The sequence below is a fragment of the Petaurus breviceps genome, unplaced genomic scaffold (assembly GCF_028583685.1).
Source record: "Petaurus breviceps papuanus isolate PSGF00001 unplaced genomic scaffold, PetGlider_PUasm1.0 556, whole genome shotgun sequence".
NCBI classification, from domain to species: Eukaryota; Metazoa; Chordata; class Mammalia; order Diprotodontia; family Petauridae; genus Petaurus; species Petaurus breviceps.
The window spans coordinates 4,093,300-4,111,855 of record NW_027186374.1 but is presented as its reverse complement, the minus strand read 5'-3'; the positions used below and the strand labels follow the sequence as shown (position 1 = coordinate 4,111,855).

At 52.8% G+C, this 18,556-nt stretch overlaps 1 protein-coding gene across 1 annotated transcript; it reads right to left on the bottom strand.

Moving 5' to 3' along the window:
• Positions 1 to 18: 18 nt before the first annotated feature.
• MOB1A (MOB kinase activator 1A) lies at positions 19 to 18,411 on the bottom strand. The gene is made up of 6 exons (XM_069102814.1): positions 18,185 to 18,411; positions 16,506 to 16,672; positions 5,464 to 5,557; positions 4,174 to 4,307; positions 1,929 to 2,092; positions 19 to 661 (listed from the first exon to the last, which is right to left on the bottom strand). Exons 1-6 carry the CDS (start codon positions 18,409 to 18,411, stop codon positions 584 to 586), a joined length of 864 nt encoding a protein of 287 aa, XP_068958915.1. The 3' UTR covers positions 19 to 583.
• Between the last annotated feature and the right edge of the window lie 145 nt (positions 18,412 to 18,556).

The following is an 18,556-nucleotide window of genomic DNA, read 5'->3' as shown; positions in this document are numbered from 1 at the left end:
GAGAAGAAAAGATCTAGCAGGACAATAAAATAATCCTTTTTAAAACTTGTAAAGAGCCTAGAAGTCACTTGGCCATCCAAAAGACCAGGTTCTGGATGAGTGGACCAAGCTCTTTTGAGACCTTTTCCCAAAGCTCTGAGTCTACTGATGATGGGTGGGATGCCTTAAATCCCAGGCCCACCCCCACCCAGCATTTCCAATACTGTAAAAAGCAGAGGGAGGAAGGGGGATGGGGAACCCAGAATCAGAATTTCTGCTTAAAAAGAAAAGCCCCTGAAGGACACTGGAGTCATTGCCCTCCCCCTCCCCCCACCAGGGAACAAGTAACAGCCCAGGTGAATCAACAGGCTGCAGGTGCCAGAAGAAATAACTTTGAGTAATTACCCAGGATACCCCCCAACTCCCCTAGAAGGAGCAGGAGGGTCCAGGGAGTGCCCTGAGGCAGAGGGTGCAAAGGTTTTGACCAGTCTGGCTCCAGGCAAGATGAAGAGGTGCTGGTTCCACTGAGGCACCCTAACTGAACAAGGGGAAGAGACCCCTTAGATCAGGGGAGTGACCAGGGCTGGGTCAGGCTGAGGGTCGTCTATCTGTCCTTGGAGCCAAGTTTCTCAATGAGCTCCTGAAGAGGGGCCAGTTCACGTCGGTCAATCAGATTGAACTCCTGGAGGGGAGAAGAGGAGATGAAAGAGGAGAGAGAGAAGAAAGAGGGGACAGGAGAGAAAGAGGAAAAGGGAGAGGGAGGAGAAGGGGACAGGGGAGAAGGGAAAGAAAGAGGAAAGAGGGGAGAGGGAGAGAGAGCCACCAAATCAGTCCACAATTCAACCTTATCAATCACTCCCTCCAAGGACAAACATTTAATAAACACCATATAAGCTGTAGATGGAGACCAGGGCTAGGTGGTCATTGGCAGAGGGAGCTGCTGGATGTGGAGGTCCCCTCCCCCAATGTAGGTCAGTGTCTTCTCTATTTGCACACTGACTTAGAGCAGCTAGGGGGTGCCACAAGGCAGAGAGCACTGGGCCTGGAGTTAGGAAGACCTGAGTTCAAATCCTACCTCAAATACATGCTAGCTAGGTGACCCTGGGTCAGGGGGGGACTAACAGTCTGATCCCCAGAGCTGCCAAGGGCCTTGGGTCAGAAGGTATCAGAAGTGGGACTGAACCCTGGGGCTTCTTGGCCCACCTCCCACTCTCCCCCTCAGTTAGGAATAACAACAGATCCTTCTGGAGGGTTCCAGATCCCTGTAGGACAGTCTAGTTCAGTCCCTTGAAGAGAGTGGAGGCTTCCCAATTTACAGGGGTCATTACCTGAGGGCATAAAAGGCCTGCCCATCTGCCACCCACCTGCTGCTTCCGTGTTTAATGCTGGGAGGCGGTGGGGGTGGAGCCCAGAGGATCTTGGCCTCAGTCTGGTGACACCTGTGGGCCAACCCCTTCAAGGCCAAGGAATCAAGTGCCTTGAAATGTAGCCTTCACAATATATTTTTTAAAGTTCATGGACCCCAGGTTACTTAGCCTCTAGACAGAGAAGCTTGATACCCACACTGGTGAAGGGTGTTTCCTCGTCTACGAATCCCCACATAAACGCAACTACAGTCCAATCCCTACCCATATCTGTGTGTAAAGAGGACGTGTGGGTGCTTTAGCCTGGATGAAATTCTGTGTGCACAGCAGGGAGAGAGGAGTCCTGGCTCTGGGGTAGGAAGAGAGGCCTGGGTTCAAATCCCACACTTTCCAAATGGATGCCCAGCACCACACCCACACCCACATTTTAAACATGGCGAGCTTCATCCCTGCATGACAACCGGCACTCCTGGAATCCTAGCTTTGGGGGTGGAAGAGGAAACTCAGGCCCAGAGAGTACAGGAGGATCGAGCCTTCCTCAGGGAGCCCTCTGGCCCACTGCCCTCCCTCTGGGGGCCAACGCACCTGCACAAAGAAGATGAAGTGCTTGAAGGAGGTGTTGAGATGTGCTTCCTCCTGCAGCTGCATCACAGCGTCAAAGTGCTGGTAGTAGATGTGCGCGTAGACCCGGAACAGGCGCTTCAGGATGGTCTTGGCCACCGACATGAAGTTCTTGGGGAACGGGACCCCTGGGGGCAGAAGCCCACCCAAGTCAGCTGGTCAGTCAGCTGTGGACATGGTCGGGCCTCCGCCCTCCCTAAAGGAGCCTCCCACGGAGGGACCCCTGGGGCAGAAGCCCACCCGAGTCAGCCGGTCAGTCAGCTGTGGACACGGTCGGGCCTCTGCCCTCCCTAAAGGAGCCTCCCACGGAAGGACCCCTGAGGCAGAAGCCCACCCGAGTCAGCCGGTCAGTCAGCTGTGGACACGGTCAGGCCTCCGCCCTCCCTAAAGGAGCCTCCCATGGAGGGAGCCCTGCTGTTTGCTCATAATGAGCTTGGGGGGCACGGGAAGAGAGCGAGGCCGATGGTGAAGCAGAGACAGGCTGGGGAAGCCACGGGAGGCCACAGAGTCTATTTCAGGACAGGTCAACACTTATCGAGCCCCTACTTTTCATCCCTAAGCCAGGCCCTGTGCTTGGCACCAGACCGATTCTGCTTAACTGTCCACAAGGGAGGACTGCTGTGCTGGGGAGGGGAGCTGGAGGTGTGACAACGTTGTGAAGGGAGACTGTCCCCAGTGTTCTGGGCCAACGTAATGACCAGGTGCAGCCCCCAAGAAAAGACATGGAGATGTACCTCATCCTCCCCGCCTGGCAGGGGGAGAGGCAGGGAGCTTATGGGTGCAGAGCATGGCACAGGCTTCAGCTTGCCCATGTGCAAATGTGTTTGGCTGAACTATTTTTATTCTTTGTTACAAGGAAAGGTTTGCGGGGAGGGAGAGGAGGTTCGGTCAAAGAGTAAAATGAAGGTGAAAATAAGAGCTTCTAATATATATATATGTATATATATATATTTTTTTAAAAAATTTTTTTGGGAGGGAAACTGGGTTTAAGTAACGTGCCCAAGGTCACACGGCTAGGTTTTTGTTTGTTTGTGTGTGCTAAGTGTCTGAGGCAGGTTCTGAACTCAGGTCCTCCTGACTCCAGGGCCAGCAATCTACTCACTGCACCACCTTGCCGCCCCTCTAATATATTTTTAAAAAGAAAAAACAGCAAATAACTTTTTCTTTAAAGAAAGTGTCCCTTTGAAAGCAACAGATTCCAATATTTCGAAGAGAAGCCACTTTATACTTCACAGATCTGGGGGAGTGTAGATGGAGTGTCCCTGGAGTTCCTACGAGGTGAATCTTCAGGACAGAACAAAAGCTGATGGCTTTCACAGGGACTCCATGGAGGCTGAGCCAACATCTGTCAGTCTCTTTCATTCTTTCACTGATTCCTGAGCTCACTCATTCACTACTTGCTGAGGGCTCCTCACAGCACAGTGACTACAGATCCAGTCTGTCTCCTTCCTCAAGAAGCCCCAATGAGCAAGCCCCTCTTAAGGGTTTCTCATGGGAAAGGCCCTATGTGGTCTTCAGTCAGTCAGCCAACAAGCATTTACTTGGCAAAGGATGTGCCAAGCCTGGGCTTGAAGATCCAACAGGTGAGAGAAGTCAACTGAGGCTAACAAGGTAGGAATGGGTATAGGAGGGGCTTCCTGTGGGGCATGGGCCAAGACACAGAGGGAAAGGAGCTCCATTGGGCTTGAGGTCACCAAGTCCAAACCCCCCTCATTTTACAGACATGGAAACTGAGGCCTTCCTTGTCAAAAGTTTTGGAAGTGGCTATTCCCACGGCCAGGATTCAAAGGCAGGGCTCCTTCCCCTCCTAAGATCGCACACTGCCTCTCTAGGGAAGGACCATCCCCTCCATCTTTGTTTTTCCCCCCCAGAGCCAGGCACACAGTAAAGCTGTAGACATGTTGGCTGAACATTTAAGACAAATGCCACTGGGAAATGTATTGTGTATGGATGAAAAGTCATATTAAAGGAAAAAAAATGCCTGTGACTCTCAGGATGAATCTGTGGAGAGGGCAAGGAGGTCTATGAAATAGGAAGAGGCCATGAGTCCAGGCACAATGAGCTCCAGAGTGGGAGGCAGAAAGCCCTGGGTTCTAATCTTACCTCGGACACTGAACGAGGGTGCAACCCTTGCACAGTGGCCAGGCTGACTGGCTCTCCTTCATCACTGGAAAAAGGTCTTGGGTTCTTTGGGGACCCTCTCACTCACCGATCTTAGATGGGAAAAGTGTCTCATCATCCAGCTGGTCCTGGACCCACGTCATCAGGTAGTCGATGTACTTGGGAGCGGAACACTTAACTGGCTTCTTGATGTTGGTGCCATCAGCCCAGTGGTACTCATACCTGCAGGAGAGCTGCTTCAATGAGAAGGCAAGAAAGCCTTCCCTCCCCAGTCAACTTGATTTAACCCGATTCAACATTCATGAAGCACCTACAATGTGCCAGCTACTGCTGATACAAAGACCCTTTAAAAAGGGAAGTGATGTCTGTCCTCAGGGAGCTTACATCTGAAAGCAGAATCATTCTGAACCAACTGGGTACAGGGGCCAGCTAGTCTCCGCTTCAGTCTAGGGTGGGAAGAGCCCCTGGAGCTAGTCCAGTTTCCCCCTCCCCCACCCTCACAAATGCCCTTACCCCAGAGCCATTTGCATAGGACCCTGGAACCCAGACACTGGAGAAGTACAAGAAATGATGCACAGATCCATTGAGAGCCCCTTTAAAAGGCACAGCAGCTCATATCTATCATCCAATCAACAAGCATTTATGAAGAACATTATGTGCTAGAGGCTGAGATGACAAAAAACCAAAGTGAAAGTGCCTCATTCAGCCAGGGAAGATGACACAGTCACACACGCGTATGTACAGAACAAAGACTTGGCTTTACATGTGCTGATTTTCTTAACCATCCTGGGAGGAGATGCTCTTATTATCCCCATTTTCCAGATGGGGAAACGGAGACTCAAGAGGTGAAGTGATTTGACCAGGTCACACAACTGCTAAGTGTCTGAGGGGAGGACCTGAGCTCAGGTTTGCTGGACTCCCAGGACAGCCATGGGTCGCCTCTCTCTACTCTTCAGTTAACACTTTTACATAGAGAAGCTTTTAAAAAATGTCTATTTTTATTCTAAACTTCACACCAAATAAGACTATATGCAGGCTGTTCACCTAAGAGCACTTGTCCTGATCACCTGCGGCACCCTTCCCCATTACTTCTTATTTATTTGGTATACACTTGTATCTGTACAATGACTTCTCTATAGAATGGAAGCTGCTTGAGGGCAGGAGATTGATTCCACTTTGTTACTGTATTCCCAGAGCCCACTACATTTCATTGGCATCAATGAGAATGTGAAATGCGCCAAGAGGCTGCCGAGGAGATGTTTCTGAGCCCACAGGCACAGAGAGGGTGGAACAAATGGGCACAGACCTCTCTGGGCAATGCTTGGAGTGTGTCTATAAGTCACCTAACAAACATGGGGCCCTGGGGAGCGCCTCTTACCTGGGGCCTGCAGACATCACTGGGCAGCTTGCTTCAGTGCAAAATTCGGTGATTGTCCCATAGAGCATATTGATCTGGTTAAAGAAATCCACGGCTATGGAGAAAGAACAAAAGTCCTGCTTTAAATGGTGGCCATGCTTCCTTTATTATTACCTGTGTGACTCACTTAATTGCTTTGGGGCCTCAGTTTTCTCATCTGTCCCATGGGAATAACAGTAACAGTAAATTGGCATAGTGGATGGAGAGCTGGCTTAGGAAGAGCTGGGTTCGGTTCCTAGCTCTGTGACCCTGGGCATGTCACCTGAGAGGGTCACACAGCCAGTGTGTCTGGGGCAGGATGTCCCTGAAAAGTCCATGCTGAAGACACAGAGAGAGCACTGTACAAACCCAGAGGCGCTTCATAACGTCAGCTGTTGTGATCACTGTTCTCTTACAGAACCCTGCCTACCTCCCATCCTTTCACCAATAAGTGCTTATAAGCACCTAATGTGTGTCAGGGACTTTGCTTGTGCTGGAAACCCAAGGAAGAATGAAACAGCCCCTGTGCTCAAGGAGCTTACATTCTACATGGGTAGGTCTCTTAAGGGCATCTGTAAAACGAGGGAGTTGGACTCAGTGGCCTCTCAGGCCCAACCCAGCTATAAATTCATGGCCTTGCGTACATGTACAAGTACATCCAGGTATATCCAGAATAAAAACAGACAGACAAGAGGCACACGGCCCACCAGCATGACCCATGGGGGCCCCAAGCACAAAGCAGACCTGAGGAAGGAGGAGGTGCTCCGTGGTGAAAAAGGGAAGGCTCATGCCCAGAAGGGCTCAGTGCCAGAGGATGATTCCACCAAAACAAACAAACCCACAGCCCTCCATGACAAGCAGAGTGAACCAAGGCTCTGGAGTGATGCCTCTGCCCCCTTGGGGAAGGTCAGCACAGGGGGTGCCTGCACAGAGCTCCCTCTGCCGGTGCCAGCAGCACAACCTGTAATCTGGGAGTGTGGCTGAAAGCCCAGAGGGAGACGTGGTGACTCGCCCTGGCTCAAACAGCTAATGCCTCTGAGGCAGAACTCGAACCCAGGGCTTTCAGGACTGAAGGCTGACTTTCTGATATGCCATGGCACCTCTCCATTTCAAAATTAAAATGAACATTTTTAACAGAAATAAAGAGTAATAGCAAATGTTATTTGGCACCATTTTACAGAGAAGGAATCAGCAGGCAAAGGGACTTGCCCAGGGTTATACAGCCAGTAATTAGCAGGCCTCAATTGTGCTCAAGAACTTTCAGTGGCTCCATTATGCCTTGAGAATAAAGTGCAAGCCCAGACTTTGCTGCAAAGCCCTTCCCAGCGGTGGTTCTTCCATGGCCAAACTGGTTGTCCCATCTCTGACCTCGGCCTTTGCCCAGGCTGTGTCCCATGCTCCAACTGCTGGCCCTCCTCACCATTCCTAAGGCTCATCTCTGATGCCACCTCTTTCAGGAAGCCTTTCTTGATCTCACCGGGTTGTTAGTGTTCTCTCTCCTCTCACATGGGGCAGCTAGGGGGTGCCACAGTGACAGAGTACCAGGCCTGGAGTCAGGAAGACTCATTTTCCCAAGTTCAAATCCAGCCTCAGACACTTACTAACTAGGTGGCCCTGGGCAAGTCACGTTGTTTGCCTCAGTTCCCCCATCCATAAAATGAGCTGGAGAATAGGGTTATATCCCAAAGAGATCATAGAAATGGGAGAAAGACCCATATGTACGAAAAGGTTTATAGCAGCTCTTTTTGTGTTGGCAAAGAATTGGAAATTAAGGGGGTGCTCATCAATTGGGGAATGGCTGAACAAGTTGTGGTATATGCGTGTTATAGAATACTATTGTGCTATAAGAAACAAGGAGCAGACGGTCTTCATATTTACCTGGAGAGGCTTAAAAGAACTGATGCTGAGTGAAAAGAGTAGAACCAGGAGAAATTTGTACACAATTACAGACACAATGTATGTGTGATGACCAACTTTGATAGACTGGACTCTTCTCAGCAATGCAGTGATATAAGTCAATCCCAAAAGACTCATGATGGAGAGAAAAATGTGCATCCAGAGAAAGAACTAGAAAGAACTAAGTTTATATCCAGGTGGAAGCAAAATACCTGATCTTTTTCGTTCTCTTATTTGGTTTTATGTCCTCTTTACCATTTTTCATTCCAGCTGGTACAATCCATCCTTATAACCTGACTAATGTATAATGTGAAAGTATTTACAGATCCTATACTTGATTATAAGCCGCCATGGGGGGGAGGGGAACAAAATGTGAAATTCAAGGAATTGTGGAATTGAATCCTGTAAACTAAAAGGAAACAAACAAATTAATAAAAAATAAAAATAAAAAAAATAAAATGAGCTAGAGAAGGAAATGGCAAACCACTCCAGTATCTTTGCCAAGAAAACCCCAGATGGGGTCACGGAGTCAGACAAAACTGAAAAATGAAAGTCCTCTCCTGTTAAGTAAGCTCTGCCACTTCTCTGTTCACAGGGGAATGGAAGCTTTCTGAGGGCAGAGGCTGCTGCTTGTGTCCCTCATCTCCCACAGCCCGGTCTGGTGTCCTGCACAGCAGTTCCCATTCACTGCCTGGCAGCCTCAAGCCCACCTCCCCCCACCCCTGGCAGCAGAGGTGGGGGCACCAAACTCTGCCCTGCTTTCCTTCTTAGGGCAGAGGCTCTGCACGTCCTGCTCAGGGGCCTTCCAGCTGAGATCCCATGGTCTTGTAGTTTGAGAAATCCCTCCACTAATGCTGATCACAACCCATCTACACCTCTTAAGACCTCCCAGAAGAGGAAATTTCTCTACTAGTGCAGGAGACTTCGGCCTCAGAGAGGGCTGCCCAGAGCACCTCAGTCACATAGTCACAGCCCTCGCAGGGCAGGTCTAGGGTTATTTCCCATTTTATAGGTGTGAAAACTAAGACTCAAAGTTCAAGTGACTTTTCCAGGGTCACAGGGCGATTAAGTGTCAAAGGCAGGCTATGAATGCGGGTTTACCTAGATTCCTCTCCCAGGATTGTTTCACTCTTATCTTTGCACCCCCAGGGCCTACGCACTGGTTGGCACATAGTAGGGGCTTAATGATGGCTTTCTGGTTGACGGCTGACCACCAGAAAGCATTTTTCAAACACGCCTTAGTTAGTAAAAAGTTGTCTACATGTTCAGGGCTGGTTAGAGCTGGAGCCAGGATTAGATTCAGGCCTCCTGCCTCTGAAGGAAGCCCTGCTCTCCATCAGCGAGGGGCAAAGGAGAGAGCCATAGCTTGGGATCTGCAGGTGAAGAGCTCAAACAATGCACCCAGTAAAACAAAGCAAGGTCCCCTGGGCCACATGCCGGAGGGGAAGAAGGAAGGAAGGATCCAACTTAGGGCTGAGGCGGAAGGAACAGGCTAACTACCCACTTTCCAGGGCCACAAAGCCAAGGCAGAGCCAGAGGCCTTTCCCCAAATCTGATTATCAGGCCAGGCCACTCCTGGGCAGGACCCCGTACCTCTCTCCCCTCCCAATCTGGCTCCCTCCGGCCTCCCAGAATCAGTCCACAGTACTCTCCCTTATACGTTCTCGACTCCAACCAAAGCTGATTCCTGTATCCAACAATGCATGTCCCATGCCCAAGTCTTTGCACAGGCTGTACCTGTGTTATTTGTGCCTGGAACACAATCTCTCCTCACCCCTAGCTCTCAGAATCCCACGGTCCACCTTAAACACGAGGTCTTTCCCATCCCGCCCCTGTGACTTGGCATTTACTTCTGCGTGTACAGTCTGTAAGGCCCCCCCCAGCACAGATTCTGGGGCACAGCAATAAGCACTGATAAATAGCTTCATCAACACTTGCTGATCGACTGCTTGAGGACAGAAGAGGCAGGAAGAGCTGGCTTCGCTTAGAAAGGCCCTCCACCCACTCAGCTAAAGGAAGACCAAAACCGAGGGCTTCCCCAATCTAGGAAGCCCCCTCCACCTCCACCCAGGCCTGCACTGGAGCATCTCCTCTGGCCCCCAGGAAGGAGCCTTCCTGAGCTGGCCAGGCCAGGGAGGGCCTTTGGGTCCCGGAGTGGCAGTCTTCTCACCCCAGCCTCTGCTGTACTGGCATGGGCACCACACTGGGGGCTGGGAGACCGGGGCTCCAAAGCTTGTCTCCTCCCCTCTAGACATCAGCATCTTCATCTACACAAAGACAGGGTGGACCTGATAAAGTCTATGATCCTGCCACCAAAACCCTGGGCACATGATTCTCTTCTGGGCCTCAGTTTCTCCATCTGCAACCCCGTGATTCCTCTGAGGTACCTGCAAACCCTAGATTCAAGGCCCATCCCTATGAGCTCCCTTCTAACAGCAAGGAAGGCACAAGCGGGCAGTGACCCAGGAGGGTACATGACATGGCGAGTCACTGCTCATCTATCTCGGCCGGCTCAGTCAGGGGCTGAGGGAAGTCCCCAGCGGCCAATCATCGGGGGAAGGTGGAGGAAGCCAGGACCAGGGGGAAACTCGGGAGGGAGCTGCTGTCTCTCTGCGCCTCCCCAGGAGGGGGCTTCTCCAGGAATCATCAAAGGAAAAAGAGGCAAATAGCGGAGGCAGCTGCTGTCCACTGGCCTGCCGGCTTCCCAGAGCATCTAATGGACGGCACTTTCCTTTTCATCAGTCAAGTCTCTTTCTGGCCTTTTTACACTTGACTGCTTTCCACATGCACTGTGATCCAGGGCCACTGGCATGCTTGCTGCTGTCACTCCCATCCCCCACCTCCAGGCCTTTGTCCTGTCTGTCCCCCATGCCTGGAGGGCTTTCCCTCTTCACCTCTACCTCCTGACTTCCTTCAAGAGTCGTCTCAGATCCCACTTTCTGCAGGAAGCCTTTCCTCTCCCCTCTCCCCAAGTGTCTTCCCTCTGGAATTTCCTTCCATTCACACCCTCTATTTTGTTGGGACCAGCTGTTTTCGGGTTGTCTCCTCCAGGAGAATGAGAGCCAACATTACAGAGAGAAGGAACTTAGAAAACAGTGCCAGGGATTATGGTGTTCTGGGTGAGACTCCCCAGGGCACAGGTGGCCTAAGTGACCTGAAGGAAGGGGCATCAAAGAGGATGATAAGATTTAGAAAGCAAACAGCTGGGCCCAAAGATGGCTCCAGGAAGACGGTTCTAGACTCAGCTCAAAGAGAAGAATGAGATCTGGTCTAGGGAGGCACCTGCCTCCACAGACCTCCCAAGTCAAAGGCCACGACATCTGAAGAGGAGGTGGTGGCCCAGGGAGTCACCGGAGGCAGGAGAGGAGCTAGTCAGAAAATGGCCAGGCCCGAGTCCACCAGCAAACACCAAAGCACAGGGTCCAAGAGTGGTGAGCTAACAGAGGACTCAAGGAACCTCTGAGGTCAAGTCCCGCCAGAGACTGGCTCTGGGGCCAGCCTCCAGACAGGGGTCCTGGGACTCAGAACTGCCCCATGTCATTCCAAAGGCACAGGATGGGTCAAAGAGGGTGAAGAGGCTGGGTGACCCGGCACCTGAGACCCACGAGCAAATGCTGGAACCACAGCATTGAGGGGGACATTGACAGAAGCAGAAAAAGAAAGACCAGTGCACCACAGAGACCCCCCAACCCCCCCAAGAGCCAAACATGGCCCCTTCCCCCACGGGGGTGGGGGGGCCTGGGATGGGAGCTCCGCATGTCACATTTCTTTGACGTTCCCATTGGCTCTGCTGGGGTTTCCTCTTCCTCTTTTTCTTTAAAGAAAACCTTATTTGTTATAAGCAATGGCTTTCTGGAAGCCAGAGGGGAGGGATATTTAGCAAATGTAAAAACAAGCAAATCAAGAAAGTGTATTAAGGAAAACAGAAGGCCCACCCCAGAGCCCAGGATCTACCACAAATGTGAGCACAAGGAGGGAATGCTGGACCCTGGGAGGCAGCTCCCAGGTCGGCCTGGGCCCGATGCCCCAGTAGGAGAGGCTGTGATTGTCCAGATGCCGCCAGAGCCATCTCTGCAAAACCAGATCAGGGACAAGTTCCTGGCTTGCTTTAATGGCCTCGGCCTTCTATGACATGGGGAGAGAGCTGGAGGAACCTCCGCAGGAGGAACCAGGAGAAACTCGGGGAGTGACCCTGGTGCGTCAGAGTGCGTGACCCAGCAGAGGAAGGCCAGGCTTAGGGGGTGGGGACCCTGAGATCTGGGGAAAGACGAGGAGCCAGGTCAGCCCAGGAGGGGCAGAATCTTTCCAGGAGATTCTGCAGACACAAACGACGGCAAGGAGAGGAAATGGGGCACCTGCCGAAAGCACTCAACATCAGTGACCCACGGAAGCAAGGGGAGCTGGTGGAGGGGCCTGGGCAGACCAGGGAGGACAGCAAGTGCATCAGGGCACAACAGTGACAGAGAGGATGAGACCTCAGGAGTCCCTGGGGGCAGAAGTCCCAGATGGGGGTGAACCCGGGAGACTGGGACAGGGAGCAAAACGTCCAGTATAGGAGGCAGCCGGGGGGCTAGTGCACTGGGCCTAGATTCAAGAAGACCACAGTTCAAATCCTGCTGCAGATAGTGACTAGATGTGTTACCCAGGCCAAGTCATTAAACTTGTCTGAATCTAGCTTCCTCATCTGTCCGATAAGCGTGATCACTGAATCCACAAGAATTTCAGAGGCTGCTACAAGCCAGACCCCGTGCTCAAGACAAATACAAGGGAGGAAGGGTGGGCAGCACTCCCGCCACAAGGCAGAGTGCGGCACTCTGCAGCCACGGGCACAAAGACTGCCTCCTCACGCCTGGTTACCTGCATGTGGTCTCCCCAGCAGAACGAGCGTAAGGACCCTTTCTTTTGTTTCCTCAGTGCTCAGCAGTGCCCGGCACACAGTAGGTGCCTAATTAGTGTTAGCTGCATGACTGGCTAACACAATCATGACTCTGTACACAACAGTAAAGTCACAGACCACAACAGAGTCAAGTCGGGCAAGGGACACGAGGGATCAGGAATGGGTGCGCAGCCCTCGTCCTCCATCTACCAAAGGGGCGGAGAGAGTCAGGGTTCCCAGGCCAGGGCCTGGAGCAAACAAGGCTGCAGCCAGATGACCAAGGCATCCCCCACGGCAGCACCGGCTTGCTCGGTGACCAGGCCCCGGGGCAGCCGAGTCACTGCAGGCTCAGGAAAACAAGGAAAGGCTGACTCACAGAACTTTCCTGGCAAATGCCATGGCGTGGGTGCCAGCAGGCCTGCCCGTGACAGTCAGTGACTGGACAGGGGCCAGTCCCCACAGCAATGAGGGCTGCTGGCTCACCCCCGCCTACCCCCGGAGAACAGAAGCCCCTGGAGGGTGGGGGTAGCTTTGCTTTGTTCATGTGTCCCCCGGGGTCTAGAACAGCACCTGGAACGTAGCCGGTACCCTCAAACACTTGCTGATCCATGAATGGAGCTTTTCGGAGCCTCTAAGCTGGAGCTGAAGCAGTGCTCAGAGAGGAGGGTGAACAAGGAAATCAAGGCCCCCAGAGACTCAGGGATCTGCCCAAGGTCAGTCAGAAACCAGGCCGTAGTGAGCACCTACTGTGTGCTAGGGGCTGTGCTGAGCACATATGCAAACCACCAGGTCCCTGCTAGGCCGCCAGGCAGCTGGGCTGGGGGCGTCCCCCAGGTCCTCCTGGGGCTGAGGCCAAGGCTCTGCTCAGACAACAGAAAAAAGAAATCAGATCACCTTGCTGGCGAGCCTGGGCTCTGGAGGGCTCCAGCACCTGTCTCCCGGCTCTGACTTTCCAAAGGGGGGAACAAGCTGTCCCTCCCTGCAAGTTTATGGAGGCGGGGCTGCTGGGCTGGAAGGGGCCTGGAAGGAGCCTGCCCAAGGCCTGACAGTAAGTGTGGGGGCAGAGGGGCATCCAGGGCTCTTACCACTACACCAGGATCCCCAAGCACAGAGGAGACAACCACCTGTCAGTGCCCGGGAGAGCAGTCCACGGAGCGCAACTGACCACGGAGCACAACTGACCACGGAGCGCAACTGACCACGGAGCGCAACTGACCACAGAGCGCAACTGCTACAGAAACGGGAAGACTCCCGCGGGTCACAGAACCAGAGCCTGAGAGCCAGAAGGGACCACAGGCATCTCACTACCAAGTGCTGTCGATGGGCCAGACCTGGGCCAGGTGTTGGGACACCAGGAGGGAGGGCCCATGTACGTGCGCTGAACATCTAGGTGCAGGTCTGTGTGTACACGCGGTCACACGTGTGCACATGTGTGTATGCTTACACATGCATATACCCCCCCATACATATACACACATATGTACACAATACACACCACGGGTCTACAAAAGACACAAGGCAGCCTTTGAAGGGAAGGGGCACGAGTGTCCGGGGCTGGGCCAGGCCAGGCCTCCTGCAGAAGGGGGTGCTTGAGCAGAGGCATGCTAAGGGCCCAATGTCCAGAGACGGTGAATCCTGGCCCAAAGGGCATGTACTGCAGAGGCTTAGCCACGGGAGATGGAGGAACAGGCCACGTGGCCAGGACGGCTGGGCCACAGAAGGGGAGATGGGAAACCAGGACTAAGGGGCCTGCAGAGACGGGAAGGAGCCACGTTGTGAAAGTGGGGATGGCCAGGGTCAGAGGCTGCAGAGAAGCCGGAGAAAAGGCCATGAGCCTGGGAGGCTGTATCTCCAGGGCTCAGGAGAGAACCTGGCAAATAATAGGCTCTTAACAAATGCCTGGTGAACTGAATTAATTAAAAAGCGCCGTATCAGTCATGGAGAGAGAAGGTAAAAAATCAGGTCATTTCTTTCCTAGAGAAAATGACGATGATGTTTGTGGAGTCCTGGATTCTGTCTGCTCCAGGGCCAAAGTCCTGCAGGGCTGGACCCAGCTCCCTCTGGAGGCTGATCTCGCCTGTCCTCCCAGCGTCCCCCTCCCTTCTCGCTGGTACAGGAGAACGCAGCCAGGACCCAGCTGCTGCCCCGCCGGGAGGACCGACAATTTCTGCTAACACTTCTCTTTTCATTTCCTCAAACATCTGGAAAAGCCAGAGCTGGGTATGATGTAAGGATTCACACGCCACTGAATAGAGCCAGAGGAAACCACGGCGAGTGGGCCCACAGCAAATGCCTGTCATCTCCTTTCTGCCAGGCCCTTTTCCCCCGCTGGGCCCTCCCACTCTCCCCAGCTGCTGCTTCTCTCTTATTCTCCTCCCCTGGCCCTCTTCCCCAGGACCCTCGAAGCTGAGCACCTTGCCTCAAACCTGGACCATGCCTCCAGGGCTGCCTTTCCCCTCCTATCACTCAGGGCCTGGTGGACCTCTTTGCCAAGCCTGCCCCCAAATCTCCTCCTTCCCATCTTCTCCAGCAGGCTGTCTCCCTGTGAACCCCAAGATGCACTAACTTCATTCTGCTGCTGCTGCCTCCTTCCCAGCTTTTCTGATTGTAAGGGGGCAGACTCACTAGGGGGGCCCTTTTGTGTCCTTGCCCCTGGGTGCCCAGAAACCACCCAGACTCTTTGACATGAGTAAGGTGGCAAGTCACTGACTCTATGCCTCCTTGTGTCATGAGGTCCACCAGGCCTGACTCTCCAAAGCTCAGACACTGTCATCTGATCTGCTGATGCACTTCAAGGGCCCCTGGGCCTTGCCACCCACCCCACAGCTGCCCCCTCAGGCTTTCCAGGCCCTTCCATGAGCCTGAAGTTTTATGTGCCATCTCTATGAAACAGAGTGTGAGTTCCATGAGGATAGGAACTGTGTCACCTTTTCCATTTATTCTCAATTCTCAGCACAGATCTTGGCAAATATTAAGCACTTCAGAAAGGCCTTTTCAGGCTATAAAACTGTGTATACCCTTTGACCCAGCAATACCACTTCTAGGGCAGTATCCCAAAGAGATCACACAAATGGGAAAAGGACCCACACGTACAAAAATATTGATAGCAGCTCTTTTCATGGTGGCAAAGAACTGGAAACTGAAGGGATGCCCAGCCACTGGGGGCTGGCTGAACAAGCTGTGGTAATGGGATAGTGCTGTGCTCTAAGAAATGGTGAGCAGGCAGACCAGAGAAACCTGGAAAGGCTTCCACGAACTGATGCCGAGTGAGGGGTGCAGACCCAGGAGAGCACTGTACAGCACACTTACTCCCTTCAAAGTCCAGTGCAATCACTGACTTTCATAGACTGGGCTCTCCTCAGCAACGCAAGGTTCTAAGACCATCCCAAAAGACTCATGTGGAAATGCCGTCCACATCCAGACAAACAGCTGTGGAGTCTGAAGGCAGAGCAAAGCAGGCGATCGGCCTGCTCTCTTTTTTGTTCTGTTTCTTTCCATTGGTTATAATTCTTTACAAAATGACTAATGTGCAAATATGCTTAATACGAATGTGTATGTAGAGCCTGTATCAGACTGCACACCATCTTGGGGAGGGGGAGAGAATCTGGAACTCAAAAGCTTGTGGGACTGAATGCTGTAAACTAAAAATAAATAAATAAACTAAAAAAACAAGCCTTTTCCCTCATTTCTTCTTGAGTTCTCTGCAGTCTCGGACTCTCCTCCTCAGTCCCCTCTTCTCCCCAGGTTTTCAGGACCCTCCCTTCCCCATTCTCCTCTTCCCTCTCAGACCACTCCTTCTGTCTCCTCTGCTGGGTGCTCCTCCAGATCACGCCTCCTAACCACAGGTGCCCCTCAGGACTCTGCCCGAGGCCTCTGCTCTGCCCTCTGCACTATTTCCCTTGTGGGCTCATCAGCTCCCAGCCATGAAATGACCATCTCTGTGCTGATGATGTCCCAGTCTACCTCTCTGCCCCAACCTCTCCATTGAGTCCCAACGGCTCTTCTCTAAGTGCCTCTCAGCCATCTCCAAACGGAGGTCCGGTAAATATTTTAAATTCAATGCATCCAAAACAAAACTCATTATCTTTCCCCCTAAACCCCTCCTCCATCTCCATCTTCCCTGCAACTGTGGAGCGCACCCCCTCCTTCCAGTCCCTCAGACTCCCAGCTCAGACTCTCAGCTGATCTCATCAGGTCTCACCTCTTGTGCTTTAAGAACAAAGGGCAGCCCCGCCATGGGGCAAGGACTTACTGTTAACGGCGATCCACTCATTGAGGTCCTCGCCTTCGGGCAGCATGACGGCCTGCCGCAGGTTCCCACTTCCCAGAGTGGCTTCCGCGTGCTTGAGGAGCTCATACTGATGGGAGCCTTCCGGAATGTTCTTCTTGGGCTTGAAGGTCTTAGAGGACCGGCTACTACTGTAAGGGGGAGGAGAGGGATGTATGGTAAATACCCTGGCAGGCTAGGCTGGTGCCTGGGCACAGGAAGTGCTTCACCCACCCTCCTGGAGCTGGAAGGGAACCCAGGGCCCACCTGGCCTAACCTCTACCAGTTCACAAAGAATGCTAGCCTGGAGCCAGAAAGATCGGAGTTCAAATCCAGCTTCAAATGCTAACTAGCTGGGAACCTTGGCCAAGTCAATTCACCTCTGCCTGCCTTGGTTTCCTCGTCCATAAAATGGGGATAACAGTACTGCCGTATTTGTATCCTTAGGGCTGAGCATTTAATAAATACCTGTCTTGTCTTGGGGCGGCTAGGTGGGGTAATGGACAGAGCACCAGCCCCGGAGTCTGCAGGACCAGGAGTTTTGTGACCCTGGACAAGTCACTTACGCCCCCAACTGCCTCCAAAAACAAAATACTTGTTTCCTTCCTGTGTCTCAGAGCTGTGGTGAAGATCAAAGGAGATGATATTTGTAAAGGGCTCAGCAAATCTTAAACAGCTAAACGAGTGTGGCTACGATTGGTGCTGTTGTTATGAAGATGATGAGAAAGAAGCCCAGATGGGAAGCCTGGGATTAGGTCTGGAGCTCCGAGGGGTGGCAGGGCCCTTTTAGTCCAAGCCTCTCCTTTCATATACGAGGAAACTGAGGCACAGAAAGCCTGTGACTGAGCCAAAGGCACACACCTAGCAAGTGTGGAGGCAGGATCTGAATGCAGGTCCTCTGATGCCCCCACTTGACCTTTTCACATAGAGATGAGGCATCTCTGTGCTCATTCCCCTCCTGGGGCTCCTAGACAGAAAGGACATTTTGCTTGACTAGGTTTTGTTGAGAGAGAGAGACTTTACGAGGAGGAGAAGGGGAGAGTAGTGACAGGGACATTATAAGGACGAGAGGAAGTGAGCCATCTGAAAAGCTGCAGAGGAGGCCACAGGGTGAGGCTCGGCCAGGGGGGAGGGCACCGCTGTTACTGCCGCTTTAAATGTCACAGATAGGCTGGCGGTACTGGCCCACCTCCACTTTCTGATCCTTTTGGATGAAGACACTACTATTTATTTGTTGCTGATTTTCTAGTTCACGATTTTAAAAGTGAATAAAATAAATTACACATTAAATAATGAATGCTTGTTGACTGATTGATGAAAGGGCGCCCCAGCTTCCCAGAGAAAGGGATCCAAGCGTCTGGGACCCTGTATTTATTTGGAGGGGTAAATGCTGTCCCACCCCTACCCCCACAGAAAGTAATTTTTGTTCGTTCTGATCTTTGCATCCTCAGTGCCTTGTATACAGCAGAAGCTTAATAAATGCTCGTTCAATCAAAATACAGCCTTTCCAGACTCCACCAGCAGCTCAGCGGGGCAGGGCACAGAGGGCTGGACCTGAGCCCCGATCCTGCCGCTGGCACCCTGGCGATACACTTAACCTCTTCAGGATGCCCAGGAAGGCCCCCACCACCTGCTGCCTCCTGCCTTCCAAGCCTCTCCCCCACCAACACGGGGGAAGGCCCCGCTGACCCGGCACCACAGAGGGGGCCACCCAGACATCAGGAAGAAAGACAGACACCTGCCTCGGCTGCCAGGCCCTCAGACCCAAGTGGGGCTGCAGGGGAGGGGAGATGGACGGCAGCCCACCGGGGAGCTGGGGGTGGGGGGGAGGCAAAGGCTGGGCTAAGGCAGTAAAGAGAGTGGGGCAGCCGGAGAGGCAGGAGACCGCCATGGGGGGCCTTGAAGGCTGGGCTAGGTCTGACCCTGGGCGCCTGGAGCCTATCTGGGTGATGCAAGCACAGGACACTGAGGGCCGGGAATCTGGAGGGGACTGGGACGGTGGGGAGGTGGGGGAGGAGAGGGGAGGGAGGGGGGGG